A 16,708-nucleotide genomic window follows, 5' to 3' on the forward strand; every position below is an offset into this window, starting at 1 on the left:
ATCCTGATCAATGTTTTACACGTTGTAATCTCCAGAAACTGAAATAAATGTGAATACTTCACAAAATAATCACTTCTGATAATATAAAGAAGATGAAACCAAATAAACACATAGGTGAGTGAAGACAAAACAATTTAGTGCTACGTTTGTTTCGGTTGTTCGTACTCATGCTTGAATCACGTTTCTTGTAAATAAAAAAAATTGCAGCAAATCCAAACATGTTTTAGAGTACGTTTAACCATTTCTGTTCTAAACAAGAGTGGGGTGATGACCTGTGTTAACACGAATCTGCCCCAGTCTCAGTTGAATTTGAGGCCGAACAGAATGCAGAAAATTGGTCGGATGACAAAGGATGCTATTGAAAGAACTAAGAACAACCAGATTAGAGAACTACTCTGACAGGATAGAGAATAAAAAGAAAAGGGTGAAAATGATATCCTGGAAAGAAAAGAATGGTAGTGTCTGAAACTGTAATATCAGTATAGGTTCAATAGAACAGACTCAGGAGGTTCTGAATTTGGAAAATTTTCGTTCTGAAAAATATAGAGAACCAAATTTATTTATTTCAATTATTCAAACCTTTGTAAGATACTTCTCAATAAATTTTTCTGTTGTGACTTCTTGAATTTGAACTACGTTGAATGATGAGGATGCACTCACGATCATAGGCGAAAACAGATTAGAGGTCAGCATTTTAATCAGAATCGAACCTCCCGAATCAGATATGAACCGAAACCGGGGTATTTTCGTATATATTTTCTTGAAGCTCACCATTTGGAAAAGTTGTCTTAACCTCCACTTGTTGAAATTTGAGATTGTGCATTGATGCATTGCCAATTAGTATTCGAATAAAATAGAAGCTATCCTCGTAACCTGTGAATATGTACCTGAGGAAGTGAAACCTCCTTAACTCTTTTTTTCTTTTTTTTGGGGGTGGGGGGGATCTAACCGTTGGCTCCAAGTCTGACATTATACTTATCAATTGATCCATCAAACTTCAATTTTCTTAAAAAAATAAATAAATAAATAAATAATCTGCTTAACCTAAAAACTTAGTACCAGTGAAAAATCTACCAATTCTCATGCATTATGATGGATGATTGAATAACTGATAAATTATTTATGGTTGCCATGCTTAATTATAGTTTGATTAAATTCTATTTGTTATGATATGTGTTGGATTTTGTTGATACTCAACAAATTCGGGCAATGTTTGTTTGGGCAACAGCAACTTGTCCACTTAGAATGCACCTTTATAATTGACACCTTTTTATTACAATTACGTGCCATGTAAGTCATACTGTTAGACACGTCGTCAAATATTTTCAATTTTGCGAGCATCATTTACACAATGATGGATATGGTACCAAATTCAAAGATAAATGACTATTCATTTGGAACCCTACAAATCCGCTCTTTTTCCTATTCAAAGATCTATCTCCTAACTCTGTGTTTTCAGTGTTCAATGACCTTATGGGAACTTTAAGAAAATTTTAGTGACCATTTAGGGATCTAACCCTTGATCTAGCAATTTGAAGGATTGACTCTTAAAGTTTATTTTATCCTATTTTTCAAACAAGCCTTTTTATAAAATTTGCGAAGTAGCCTTCAGTTTATCAAAATTTTCTATCTTAGACCCCGCATTTTCTATGTTTTCAATGTCAGTACAATTTACTGAAACTCTGCACACGGGTTCCTGAATTTTGGGCTCTTTAACTTCCTCCCTCATTTTCTAGAATGTTCAAACCAATCCCAAACTATCTGATTGATTCAAATATACTCCAAACTGGGTCCTATAATTTTAGTGTACTGTAGATTAGTCCGTAAAGTTACTGTTTGCTGCGTATTGCTCCCTGCATCTTCAGTTTTCTACAATTTATCCCTCATTGGCCCACTATACGAAAAGGAATAAGATCCACAAGATCTTGACCCTTTAGAGCTCTGCCCACGAACCTTTATCAGGGCCATAGAAATTTAACCAGCTGCGTATATAGTCATAGAACTGGTGGCCCTCGAGTTGGGCTTGTTTTCACATTTATGCCTAAATTTTAGGGTATAGAAGAGATAGTGTTATAAAGTTGGGTCAAGCGGCTCGAACTCAATAAATTTAAAAGGAAAAAAAGTTGTAAATAAGTAGTGTACATTTTACTAAATTGTTTTGTTTCATGCTTTTGATTCGACAGAAAAAGTACAAACAATTAAATACATGTCTTGTCAACACATGTTTGTTCGCATTGCATGACATTCCAACTTGAGAGTACTTTGCACCTATTCTTCCACATTTATATCAATAGTTTCCAATTGCAAATTGAGAGTATTTTGCAACTATTCACTTTGCAACTATTCTTCCACATTTATGCCTACGGTTTCTTGACATTCCAAATTGAGGGGTACTTTGCACCTATTCTTCCACATTTATGCCTATGGTTTCTTGACATTCCAAATTGAGGGGTACTTTGCACTTATTCTTCCACGTTTATATCTATAGTTACTCATTACAAATTGTGAGTACTTTGCAACTATTCTTCCACATTTATGCCTATGGTTCCTCTCAATGGCAGGCTCCTTGTGCATCATTCATATGTCCATAGTTGAAAACCTTACTTTCCTTCGGAGTCGCACACGTTGAGCATGCCTCCATATGTTACCTAGGAATAGCTGTTTAAGTAGAAAAAGAAATACACAATAAAAGTAAGAATGAGATACAGTTGCATTCTGTAATACATTAAGTTATAAAAAATAATAATAATAAAATAAAATAAAAAAGTCAAACAAAAAAATAATAAAATATAGTATATGAGGCGATGGAATTGGATTGATTTAATTCCACCAAAAACAAAGTAAATAACATATAATACACACAACACACGAAACAGAAAACGGACTAGAGAAAGGAAAAAGAGAGAGAGAGAGGAAAAAAAAGGAGAGAGAGGAAAAAAAAAGGAAATAGAAGAAAAAAAGGGAAAATTCGCCAACGTGTTAGGAATTAAGTGCCCTATCCTATTAGACTTGGATTTCTCAATTTTGAAAGGTAAGTAAAAGTTACTTATTGAAGTGTTATGTTTGATTTTATAGTTGTTAAGTTATTAGATAAAATTCAATTTTATTGAAGGGGTTAAGTATAATAAACTATGAAATTGAGTAAAATGAAAGAAAAATTAGGTTTACTAATTAAAGAGACTTTAGAAATTGCCTAAACATGAAATAATTATGTTTGGATATTCCTATTTAATTATTGAAATTATTTAAATTAGTTAATTGTTGATTTAAAAATTATATTATATTTCAGGCGGCGATACGGATATCGGGATAGCGTACCAATCGAATTGATTTTGGAGTACATAGTTCTGTGAGATGAAAAATATAAATATTTTTAAAATATTTATAAATTAAGTATATTGTCAAAGTATGTGCAATTATGTGTTTGAATTATATGATTATTATGGAAATCTCTTTTATTATGACATATGTGGAATATCAAAGATTATTTATGACATATTGAGATTTGTTTGGTATGTGAGACATGCAATATTGAGATCGACCAGAAAAGTACCCATGATTATATACTTCTTCTAGTTCACAGAGGGGTGTTGGCCTTATTCTATCCTACACGGAGGGTCTTGACCTGACATTGGTCTTGATCGTGTACATATAGTTCACAGAGGCGCCTTGATCGTGTTCTAGAATTGATTATGAGAAGTTTTTGAGATCGGCTTTCGTTCACGAAGGAGGCCAAAGGCCCGTGGCGAAAGTTTTTTATCTGAGAGGCGGATTACATATTTCAATCAGAGGGTACATTTTTGGTGGATTTTTCAGCACATTTGATGTGATGAGATTATAGCATGGTTATCAGCTGATGTTATATCATGATTTTAAGATGATATTTTTATGATCTTATGTGAATATTTCACTTTTTTACTATAATTATAGAATGGTGGCTTGTGAATTATCAAATGATATGAAGTTGATTTTCAATAAAATTATATAAATGGAAAAGGTACATTTATTTTGAATTTCTCCACTCACTGAGCTATCAACTCATATATTTTTCCACTTTTTCCTTATCAAGCAGCAGTTGAGAATCTGGGTATCTTTTGGAGTTGAGCCTTGATTTTGGAGTCAGAGCCACACGACAGAGTTTGCTAATATGACTCACTTCATAGAACATGTAGTTAGTGTTTTGGAACGCATGTTCATGTCTAGATGTGATTTTGCATCACTTGTAGATAGTTATGGGGCTCACTATGTATTATGTATCCATATGTATATTTCATTGCATTTCTTGGTAAAAATGGAAATTTCGACTTATCTTTATTGTACTGTGCTATAGTTTAGGATTTGTGTGAAATTGATCACAGGTTGGTTAGTCCTATTTACAGTGAAGATAATGTCGAAATTTTGTTAGAAAAATGATGTATAAAAAGTGATATATATTGTATTTGTAGTAGCCTTGATGGTGGGTCCGACTTTTAGTTGGTATCTATCATCGGCGCATGCTACGTCCGGATCTAGTGGTGTTACACGGGACGGGGTGTGTCACATTCAAACAAGAAACTAGCAGATTACTAAACAATCAAGTAAATCTTATTAACTTAGATCCAAGAACTAATTTGGAGTCGGCAGCATAAATCTTTTCTAGCCACTCGTTCAAAATATTGTTCAAAATATTTGATGAAATCAAATCTTTTGCAACCATTGCATGCAAACCGTATTAACAACCATGAGAAAAATCTTATGAAAATATAATTGTTTCATCGAATATTATAAAAACATCCACAATGAAGACAATTTTTTTCTGGTAAACGAAAAAGGTGTATCTGTCTGCTATAATCAACTGTGTATCTTTTCTAAATATACAAACCGGATTCAAACTATCTTAATTATAGTAAGACAAAAATAAACGATTGGAAGCTCGAGTAAGGACTACTAAACATGATCAGCATCTCCGGCCATCTTCATTTTCTTGCCTCTTCTTGAATATTTGAAAAATGGTTCTGGGGAACCATGCTTGACATTTTCAGAAGCTCCTCCGCCATCTGTATTGGAGTTGCAGTTTCTGTTTGATTCTTTCTTTGCCTCACTGCTTCCATCTGTCTCCTCGGATACTGTCAAGTGTTGAAGAAGTTCCATAGGGAGAGAAGCAGGATCCAGATCCCAGCTATCCTTTGGAACATTTGGAGCTTCTCGAACAGTTAGCATGTAGGATGGGACCTGATGAGAGAATCGAAACATCTCCTCTCTTGGAATTGTATGGATTTCTATTGAGTCCAAATGCTGGCAAAATACCGATGTGAAGCCAGCAACTTTTATCAAAGGAGAGACGACAACACCTTTGTCTTCCTTGTAATCTTCAACAATTACGACCATGTCATATTTATGTATCACCTCATCTTCGGTGAGTTCATTCCAATCCACGGACCAGTTCCTATACAAAGCCCAAACGTCTCCCTTCGCTGGATAAATCTCTATTGCCCCTCTAGCAGCTTTTCTCCACTTAACCTGATGCGAGAAAGATCTTAAGCTCTTATTAACTTCAGGTTTTCCAACTCTGAAATAACCGCTTGTTTTGACAAAGCCAGAAGATAACCAGTTGAGGGGGCCAAATTCAGCAGTGCTGTTTGAGTTCAGCCAACTAATCTGCATCTTGAATGGATTCCTAGACATCACACCATGGATCAGTGCATAGTAACGTGGCATGCCATCATCATCATCATACAGAGCCCATACTTGTTTTTTTGAAAAAGATGCCTCTACTCTGTCCTTGTCAAAATTGCAAAAATTTGCATCTGGCACACTCATCAACACGGTTTCTTTAACACTTGCATTTAGCACATCAGTGCCATCACAAATGGAAGAATCTTGAGGCTCACCTTTATTTTTATTATTCTTCAGATCTTTAATAGCTGATGGCTTCTCCTTTTCCATGTTTATTCCCTTCTTATTAGTAGATTCTAATTCAGGAGCAAGGTTCCACTGTTTTAGCTTCTCACGGATTTCTCTCTTGGCCTTTCCCATCAGCATGATACGAAGTTCAGATTGAGACGACTCCTTTATGCTTGTTGACTGGTCACTAGCTAAAGTAACTCTTTCGGCTCCAAAACTGCCCTTCAGATTTCCAAATGAAATTGTATGGGCTGCTGCCTCTTTGCGCCCTCTCTTGAGACTCACACCAGCTGACTGGACCCTCTGTGCAGTTTTAGTAGTTCCCGTAGCTAAAGCTGTCGCACTTTTGGAACCCCCTGCTGCAGCTGATGAACCTGGCTTCTGATGGTGGAAGGACCAAGGAAAAAGTAAACCGCGAATGCTTCCAGCAGCAGGAGCAGACTCCTCTTTCGCCAAAAAGGGTTCTCGACAGTAGGGGCACAATAGAGTTTGGTCAAGATAAATCTTCAGGAACTCATATAGCATCTGGCACTTATTACATAACGTCCAAAAAGTTTCAGGTCTTGATGCAGGAGGACTTGGGATCAGCAGAGAATTGCTGAAAGGAGAGTGCTGATGATGCCTGGTGGGTGTCTTGTTCTCTGGAATAAATGGGGTGGGAAAGCCCTGAAAACTGGTGGCAATTGTAGGAGGATTTTGATGATTATGAACGTGAACATGATAAAAAATAGCGGCTGCCTCTGGAGTCATGTGCCAGGAAGCACTGGCAGCAGTTGGATCCCTTGGCCATGGTGGAGCAAGAACATACTGAGAACAGGTGGCTGTTTCTGGAGTCATTTGAAGAGTGGGAATGTGTTGGCCACCAAAGGCAGTTGACTGATTCCTTGGCCAGAGTGGAGGAGGATGGTAATGTGAACCTGTGGTGGTGGCCGGATTCCTTGGGCACATTGGCACATTCTGGGCCTTGCCAGAAGCTGTCAAATTTGTTGCAGATCTGGAGCAGCCAGTGAAATTCCCAAAACTACATTTATCCGCTGGAAATGGAGGATTTCCAACTGAAACCCTCTGGTGAGCTCTGAAATTTAGCTTCATATCATACACTAGTTTGTTTCCCCTATAAAACAGCACACTTTGTGCTTGAGAAAGAAGTTTGAATGCTTCTTCAGCCCCAAAGGACTTGTTTTTATCAGGGTGTAGAGCCACAGCTATTCTTTTGTGTGCTTTACGCAAGGTGTCCATGTCAGCCAAGGGGTCCACACGAAGAATCCCATACCAGTTTACTTCTCCATTTATTTTCTTCTCATAGCCATCATAGAAATTAATGACATTGAGGAGCTGAGGGAGATCATCTAGTGAAGGAAATAGATTGTCCGCCTTTAAAGCATATATTTTGGCCCCAGCAATGTCCTCCTCTTTTAGTTTCTTCTCTGCAATAGCTTTAAGCCTAGTGGCCTCATCTTTATTGAATTCCATTTAGAAATTATCAGATTTACTTATGTAAACCTAGCACACCAAAAGAATTAAGTTCAACGTGAGAAACATAGTTTAGCCAAAGTATATTGCTAAGGAGATAGGAACAATCCACATTAGCTAGAAATAATGATAAAGGATGTATATGATGGGAATGCACTAATCTTTCAAATAATGAATTCAGACTAGAAAGGAAACAGTAAGACAGACAAAAAAAAAATCTCGAAGAAGCCACTCTTTAAAATGTTAATTAAGCCAACCATCAGGTATTCAAATAATTTTGATGACCAAAATTCCAATTCCAATTATGCAATTGAATGTCACTTTTATTTAAAGATTCTATACTCTTAAACGTAAAAGATTTGATATTCAATACTGAAAAAGGTAGCTAAAAGAAGTGGACAAAGTACAGAATCCAGTTAAGAGGAATGAGGGCTTATGAAAAGGCATCCTAAAGCTGGTGAATCATTGTTTTTCTAAGATATCAATATTCTTCAAACACATTTCAATATAATAGAAGCCAACAAAAATTTATATGTCAAGCATAGGATATAATCATCATTTTACATAGAATTTCACTTTTATGTTTTAACAAACTCCATGTTTCAACTCATTACTAGAGAAGTCTACATGTCATGGTCCAAACTGAAGGAACCAAAAAAGGGGGGGAAAAAGCGAAGCCTGAGTCTGCCATGCTTAACAGAAATTAGACAAATTAAAAAGTCAGTGAAATATATATAAAAATAGAAGCACGCGCACACTCGCACATTGTCATTACAAAGGATGCAACAGCTATGCAGATATCAGAAGATAAACAGCAACCGACAAACTACATTACTGAAATTCTGAGAGCCGCAGTTATGCAGCCACAATTTAAGACCATCTATATTTGTTATCTATTGAGTGTAACTGAAAATAACGGAAGCATTAAAAAGCTGTAAGCCGAAAACATAATCCGACAAAATATGACAGAAATCCGAATTGGTAGGATCCATAAAGTTGAATGTGTCTTTCTGCACTAGTTCCATACAATTCTGAATGTGTCTTTCTGCATTGATACTAAATTTTAGGTAAAAAGAATGAAGAAAAAGAAGAAAAACATAGACAGAATATCTCATTTTTGAGTTCTATAAAACCACGACTTAGTTAGTTGCCTGTTTTGATAATTAATTTTGAACAGGATTCATTAAGTAGAAACACCTTAATGACATTATGTAAATACAGATAAAGACATCAACAAACGAAATTATTGAACAATGAAACCACATTCCAAACCGGCTATTAAAGCTCTGCTCAAAGATATATCCACTTACATAGGGAGCAAAAGGATATATCCTTTAAATAATTCAAACAGATATCAGCACCCTTCACAATAACTAATTGTATCTGCAAACAATTAATAATCAATTGATGCACCGTATTCATCATTTAAATTCCCTTCAAGTTTTCACGAAAAATTACAATTTCAGTGACAGCAGAAACTTAATTCTTTTATCCTTTTACAATGCAAGCAAAAGTTCCGATTCACCAAATGCTGCTAATGAAGCTCGGCCATGTTTTCTGTTCTTAAAAAGAGCTCCAAGCAAAAGGAACACCCATCAAATAATTCAGGCATTACCCACTGATCCATACCTGATATTTGTGAGTGAACACTTCAGTGAGAGCACAATTTTCTCTAAAAGGAAAAGGCATGATTATGTTCAAACCACTTGAATTGGTATGTAAAATCAAGAAACCCATAAAATAAAGATTTATAAACGATCAAATGCACATGCAAAATCACCAAATGTAGCAATTTGACTAAAACCCTGAATTCGCATATCATCAATAAACATGCAATCGACATTCTGAGTTCTATGAGTACATAAATATATGGAAATGTGTAAATGATCAGACGGCAGTGGAGATAATGGAGATACATGTACATGTAGATACAGACAGAAAACCATCAAAATATAGATAATTTACCTCGATTAATAATAATATAAAAATTTTAGTTGCCGTTTGATGAATTTGTTGCGGAAAAAAATTGCTGAAATATTGATTTCAGAACTTTCTTTCATCATCCGGGTCCAAATATTTTTAGCAGATCAAATTCTTCTTGTTAAATTTAGGAAACCCAAATATTTGTTTGATACAAAATTGTGAAAGAAAACTGCAGAGAGGAAGGAGTAAATGAAAACGCCACCAATTGTTTTTGCAGTTGAAGAGCCACTTTTATTTATCGGATTACTTGGAGCAATTTAAAGTTAAACCCTAACCATGGTTAAATTTTGATCATATTTAGTTGGCCAAACTTCTGAATTTGAATTGATGTCTGTAATTGAGCCTTTGCATTAAATGGATTTAATTTTTCTGTCATGTTTTTATGACTTTTTTTGTCATTTATTTCTAGTTTAGACAAATATTCAAAATTTAATGATGTTTTATTGGTCTTATGTTTCAATAAACAAGTTCTGCTATCATAATTGACAAGCTTATTTACTATATTTTCTCATTTGCTCATTTTTCAAGTCACTCCTTTTTAATGGCATTGATGAGGATACTATAAATACAGATTATATGAAATCTGTATGGATTTATCAAAATTTTGCACCAGTCACAAGCTATCTTGAACAGTTCCATATACTGAAGCCAACCATGGTTAACGAGAGTGGACCCACACGACACACATTTTTGAGCTGTCATCATCAAATCCATCCCACGAAACACATGAGTTGTCATCACCAAAGGCATCCCACGAAACACATGAGCTGTCATCACCGAATGCATCTTTTCATTCCACAAAAATTATCTGGTATGTGTGATCCTCAAGTTAGATGTGATCAATTTTCATCATCTCATGCAAAATCATACAGCATTGTCCAATTTTAGTACTCCATATGCAGAATTGAGTTAGCAGCATATAGTTTGCAAAATAAATCATAAAACGTTCTGTTTTCATACATCAGATCTCAAAGGATGTCTATTCTTTCAATTTTGAGGATTTCATACAACCATCGTAACAGATAAAGCTAACTACCAGCATTAACATCATAACTCAATTGCTAAAATTATGTATCAAAATATGTGATTATCCTGATCAATGTTTTACACAATGATATAATCTCCAAACACTGAAATAAATGTGAATCCTTCACAAAATAATCACTTATGGTAAAGTAAAGAACATGAAACCAAATAGACAGATAGAAATAGGTGGCTGAAGACAAAAATATTTAGTGCTACATTTGTTCCGGTTGTTGGCAAAAAGTGGACGTAAGAAGCATGTCCTTCTTTTCGGCGCTTCAGAGTAAAGACAATGAACCGGCTAAGGTAGGACTAAAAAGCTACCAAATGCCATCGTCCTCATGCTCAAATCAAATGAGACTTTCTTAAGTTCTATGTGAGGAACTATTATATGGCATGAATGAAGTCCAAAAATCAGAATTTTTCGTCCAAGGGAACTTTTTTCTTGGCTTCGCATTCATATATCCCCCTAGCTTGATGAGAAGATTAGCTATACATTTGTCTTATTTCAATCTGCCTAATGAGTTTTGAAAGAGTCTTCCACCATTATTCATTGCCTTGTCAGAAATATAAGGCATCAATGACCATATAGCTACACATCAAGCAAAGTTGATGTTTGGCCAAGCTTAAAAGCGTTAGTATAACTAAATTTAGTTAGGAAGTAAACAAGTAATTTTTTCTAAAAAATAATTGATTTGGTCAGTCAAATATGGAAATAACCAAATCATAATATCTACCTTACCATCAGTGTACTTCTCTTACCATTAAATAAGAAAAATGCAGCAAATCCAAACTTGTTTCAGAGTACGTTTAACCATCTCTGTTCTAAGAAAGAGTGGGCTGATGACCTGCATTAACACGAATCTGCTCCAGTCCCAGTTGAATTTGAAGCAGAACAGATTGCTGAAAATAGGTCGGATGACGAAGGCTGCTATTGAAAGAACTAAGAACAACCAGATTAGAGAACTATTCTGACAAGACTCAGAATAAAAAGAAAAGGTTGAAAACAATATCCTGGAAAGAAATTATTATTAGAGTCTGAAACTGTGACACTAATATCAGTATAAGTTGATCAGACTCAAGAGGTTCTGAATATGGAAAAGTTGGGATTCTGTAAAATATGGAGAAGCAAATTTATTTATTTCATCTATTCAAACCTTTGTAGGATACTTCTCAACAAATTTTTGAGCCGTATACGTCAATCATTTTTCCTTATTCATTCAAGGACCATGTTACATAGCCATAGAGGATGACACTTCGGTTGACATAGAACACACACATGGGGGAGGTCGGCATTATTTTATTCATGGGGACCCACACCTCGATCGTGAGTGCTATGTCACCCATTGTGTCAAAGCCTATGTTTGTCTAGCTTAATTTCAATTCATTCCTGGTAAACTGAAAGATGTAAAGCAACTGTATCATTTGCGAAAAAAAAAAATGTCACTAGCAGGAGTCAATGCAACAAAATGTCTATTAATTCATCTCATAAATTTAAGCGCGTATCAGAGTTCATGTCGCCTTATTACAACCCTCCTCCTGTACCAAACTTATGACCAGTTATTAAAAGGCCAAGAATATCTGTTTACAGAAGTGCACAACCCCAAGCGTTGGCTGTATCGGCCATCGCATCGGCAATCTTTTCCTGCCTTTGGGAAGTGTTCTGTCTACTAGGAAAATAATAACTACCTTTCTCTACTTGAAATTAGACGAGCAAATTCATCATCAGTCTGAAAGTTTATCGACGAAATTCATACAGATTAATCTCAATTTGTAAGGAGGCTGCAAGGCAGATATATTTCTGTTACGTAAAATGACCATCAACCTTCACTTCAGAAGCATATGGTTATCTGATATAAAATGTACCAGATTATGAGTAAGGATTCCACAAAATAATGCATTTGAATATGTGGACTAAGAAAACAGACCATACCAGACAAAACAAGCTTCATTACTACATGTGCTTTCAACGACTGTCGATGTATGTTCTAAGCAACAAAATTATAGCTTCTTTTTTTTCTCACTGCCACTATTTTGTGCTATGCAATCCTCCCTACAAAACATATTATCAAGGTTTTCAACAGCCACTATCAACTTCACAGCCTACGCCTCTCAACAGTCTCCAGTACCAAAATGTGAGAGAAACTAAATAACAATACCAAAAAGGGTACATTAATAGCCGATAGTGAGTATCCAGGTTCTTCTCTGACAGTCAGGCATATCCTTCCAAATTACCCTTTAGATTTCGAGAGAGGTTCTATGGGCGGCCATATTACGTTCTGTCAATGGGTTTCTTTCTTTGACATCATTCCAGTTCTGTCCATCTTCATGCCTCTTCTTCATTGGCTTCTCAGAAGCTGAGGAAGCATCAGTTGTATCTGGGGCAATGTTATTCTTCTGTAGAGCCTCCTCACTCCCCGCCATAGCTACTGCCTCTTCACACCCTCTCTTGACACTATCAAAAACTGACTGGACCCTCTGTGAGGCTCTGGCATCTGAAGCTGTCACACTTCCAGAACCCCCAGATGAGGCAGACATACCTTGCTTCTGATGGTGGAAGGCACAACAACCAGGTGAACTATGAATGCTTCCAGGTGGGGGGGCAGGCTTCTGTAATGCAAAAAAAGCCTCCCGACAGCAGGGGCAGAGAAGATGCTGGTTGAGATAAATCTTTGGGTACTCATATTGCATCCTGCACCTAGCGCATGATGTCCAAAATGTTTCAGGTCCTGATGGAGGACAGGGGATCGGACGAAGATTGCTGGCAGGGGCATGCTGGGCAGTTGTCCAATTCCTTGGCTTGGATGGAGTGCGAACGAATGTAGAATTGGTGGCAGTTTTGGAAGTCTTCTTGCGACCAGGAATGTCGTGGACATTGGTGGCAGTTCTCATATTCCTTGGCCGCGGTAGAGTTGCAGCGTACCGAGGACTGGCGGCAGTTTTTTTTGTTTTTTTTGGACGGGGAACATGTTGGACACCAGTGGCATCTTTTGAATTTTTTGGTTTGAGTGGAGGATTGAAATGTGAACTGGTGGCAGTAGTTGAAGTCTTTGACTGATTTGGCATGTGCTGGGTCTTGGAATCGGTCGCCATATTCCTAGCATTCTGAGAGCTGGAGCTGCTGGTGAAATTACAGAAACCGTTTCTGTCAGTTGGAAATGGAGGATTCGGAGCTCTTAAGTTCAGCTTCAGATTATATGCTGATCTCTTGTCCTTATCTGACAGGACTTTAAAGGCTTCAGTAAGAATTAAGAATGCTCCAGCAGCCCCAGTGGACTTGTTTTTATCAGGGTGAAAGACCAGAGCCATTTTTCGGTATTTTTTACGCAATGTGTCATCGTCGACAGAGGGATCCAGACCGAAAATCCCATACAAGTCTACTTCTCCATTTATTTTCTTCTGAGAGGCAACATAGAGGTTAATGACCTCCAATAACGCAGAAAGACCCTCAAGATTTGGAAATAGACTTTGAGCCTTTAAAGCAAATTTATTGGCTCCGGCTATGTCCTCATTCTCTAACTTCTTCTCGGCAATACCTTTACACTTGATAGCGTCATCTTTATTACATTCCATTTTAGAAATGTCCAAACCTAGTACACCAGAATAAAAAATGTAGTTAAGCAAATAATACACACGGGATCAGCCCATACAATCTAGAAATGAATGATGCAGCAATAGCAATAATGTGGACGAACCAACAAGAGTTATTCGATGTATTCCATGAACCATCTAAAAGTTTTAAAATCAAGAGTTATTCCAGCTAAAAGACAGACGAAAAATGATTCCATCTTATATCCAAGTGTTATGCAAGCTAAAAATCACATAGCCAAATAATTTAAATGGCAACATCTCTTTTTTTATTCAGAGATCCTATTATTCTGATGTTCAATTTATCATCAAAAACTATTTAATACCTTCTGCAAATACTGATAAGGCAGTTCAAAAAAGAAAGTGACGTATATACATTTACTGAGGGTGAGGCTATCAAAGGCACCCTAAAACCCTTTTCACTTGACTTTAGAAGGTTACCTGAAAAAATTATAACTGATCTTCCCTTAACCTAAATTAAATTGGCTGTATTTAAACTTCTAAGCCACATATATTCTTCACGAACATTTCAATTTTACACTAGCTAACTGAAACATAGCACAATCAGCACAACAAATTATTGTACCATTATTTATTTTTTTAAAAATAAAATCATATAGGCATGAAAGTTGCAAGATGCATAATTCAGCATATAATACTCCTTTTATAGAAATTGGAGACTCCTCTCATTACTGTAGAAATATTTATGACATTCAGAAATGAACAAACTCACTAGCCATATACTAAAATTATTAACATGTGGATCTGTATAAGCAAAAGCCCTGGATCAAGATATAAAGAAATCCACACCACCATGCTTATGGAAGTTATAGAGATAATTTATTATATTAAAAACCACTTTAGGAATTAATGAAGCCCAAATAGACGTCCAATATTACATAAAAGTAAGCATGCATAGGTAAGTAATAACGCACACATACTGAAGGATACATACAGGCGATTATGCTCGAGCATATTTAGTCTTCACACACATCCAAAGAGAAACAGCAATATACAAACTAGATTACCGAACTTCTAAAGGAGACATGTACATTCATAAACAACCATAGTTCAACGACCACGTAAAGCAGTAATGGATACACATTTCAAATGAGCATAACTGAAATAACGGAAGCATTAAAGGCAATAACATAATCCGACAAAAGATATAACTATTTCTTACTAAACCTTAATTGGCAAAATCCATCCAACTAAATGTGACTTTCTGCATCCACTTAATCCATTTCCTCTTATATGAGGCAAGCAAAAATTTTGAACAACAAAATGCTTCAAGTGGAATCAGTAATGTTTTCCTCTTGAAGAAAACAGGAATCCTTTCCTTTTCTATTTTATTGGTGATTTAACAGCACCAACCCACAAATAGCAATTTTTTTTTTTTTTTTCAGTATCATACAAGTGAAAAACTTATATTCCTATCCCTCAGGACCCACCCTTAAGAAAAAGACTTGCAGGCAAAATTTGCAAATCATCTAATGCTTCAAAAGACCTCGTCATTTTTTGGGGAAAGAAAATAATAATATTAACACACAAAAAATCATGAACCAAAAAATATTCCACTAGAAAGGGTGGGAAAAGGGCAAAACGTACAGACTATTTGAAAATGACATCTAGGTTCAAAAATTCAACAAAGCAATTGTGAAAGATACACGTGCAAAATAAATTTAACTAAAAACCCTGAAATAGATACACGATAAAACAACGACTAAGTAGAAATGAACTCCCAAACACAAGTATTCACGTTCCTGCAGAAAATCATAAAGACAAAAAAAAAATTAATAAAAAACACCTGCTTTGCAGCAATGTGAATCTGCGGGACGCCTGCAAAACAAAAATGAACAGAAAATTTCTTTCTAGTCTCCCAGAGTACAAGAATTGTACACAGACTATATTCTTGCAAAATTTGAGAAACCCTTGTGCAGAAAGGAATCTTCTAAATTGTTCGATAAAATATACTTTAAAAATTTACAGAGCTGGGATTTCCCCAATTTATAGGAATTAGAGACATAGGTGAGTTTGGGGATCAAAAACCCTAACCATGGTTAAATCTTTACCCTGGTTAAATGCCCAGTTGTCTGAATTTAGATTGTGATAATTTACTCGAATTTACCTGTGTTATTGGATTAAATGAAATTGGATTTTCTACATTATTTATCTGCTTGATTTTCTGATTTTTATATGAATAAATAAAACTCTTTTCCGGTTGCTATGTGAAATTGTGATAGAAGATTCTAGAAAGCACTTGATCACTTTCCTTCGTTACATTCCAAAGCTAATTGCTGTATCGAATTGAACGCTACATTTTCCATTCAGGATTTTTCATTTTTGATCGACTTCATGCAACTAGTTACATGAAAATTCACGCTATACTTATAATAATATTTTTTTTGCCCTTTCTATAATTGACTATATTTCAAATCTTATTTAGCCTTTATTTGCTGTGCATTTTTTGAGAATGAAAATGAGATTTTTAACCATTGGTGCACATTGTCCAAAGCCAATAATGAGAAGCAAGTCAAAAATGTCATATCATGTGAGGCCCTTCGACGGCTCAATTTCTTCTAAAATTGAAGAAAAATGTGGCCCAAACAATGGCTTAAATTTTGGTGTATAAATATGTAATCATTTACTATTAATCTATACATATGCAATTTGTACGTATTAATGAAATTTCCTACATAGATAGATATTCTAGTGACACCATCCTCTTACCATGGTTAAAACTTATATTATCCCAATC

General features: G+C 35.7%; 2 protein-coding genes across 2 annotated transcripts; both read right to left on the reverse strand.

The window, feature by feature from the left end:
• Nucleotides 1-4,803: 4,803 nt before the first annotated feature.
• Nucleotides 4,804-7,401, reverse strand: LOC111378196. Its single transcript, XM_023001364.1, has one exon. The coding sequence runs from the start codon at nt 7,354-7,356 to the stop codon at nt 4,927-4,929; it is 2,430 nt and encodes an 809-aa protein (XP_022857132.1). The 5' UTR covers nt 7,357-7,401; the 3' UTR covers nt 4,804-4,926.
• Nucleotides 7,402-12,188: 4,787 nt separating this feature from the next.
• LOC111378191 lies at nt 12,189-16,133 on the reverse strand. Its single transcript, XM_023001361.1, has 2 exons — nt 15,758-16,133; nt 12,189-13,952 (listed from the first exon to the last, which is right to left on the reverse strand). The coding sequence occupies exon 2, from the start codon at nt 13,933-13,935 to the stop codon at nt 12,601-12,603; it is 1,335 nt and encodes a 444-aa protein (XP_022857129.1). The 5' UTR covers nt 13,936-13,952; nt 15,758-16,133; the 3' UTR covers nt 12,189-12,600.
• Nucleotides 16,134-16,708: the final 575 nt, after the last annotated feature.

The sequence above is a fragment of the Olea europaea genome, unplaced genomic scaffold (assembly GCF_002742605.1).
Source record: "Olea europaea var. sylvestris unplaced genomic scaffold, O_europaea_v1 scaffold1783, whole genome shotgun sequence".
NCBI classification, from domain to species: Eukaryota; Viridiplantae; Streptophyta; class Magnoliopsida; order Lamiales; family Oleaceae; genus Olea; species Olea europaea.

Excerpts from the sequence above, each read along its gene's own strand:
- LOC111378191 (XM_023001361.1), bottom strand. The coding sequence starts at position 13,935 with ATGGAATGTAATAAAGATGACGCTATCAAGTGTAAAGGTATTGCCGAG.
- LOC111378196 (XM_023001364.1), bottom strand. The coding sequence starts at position 7,356 with ATGGAATTCAATAAAGATGAGGCCACTAGGCTTAAAGCTATTGCAGAG.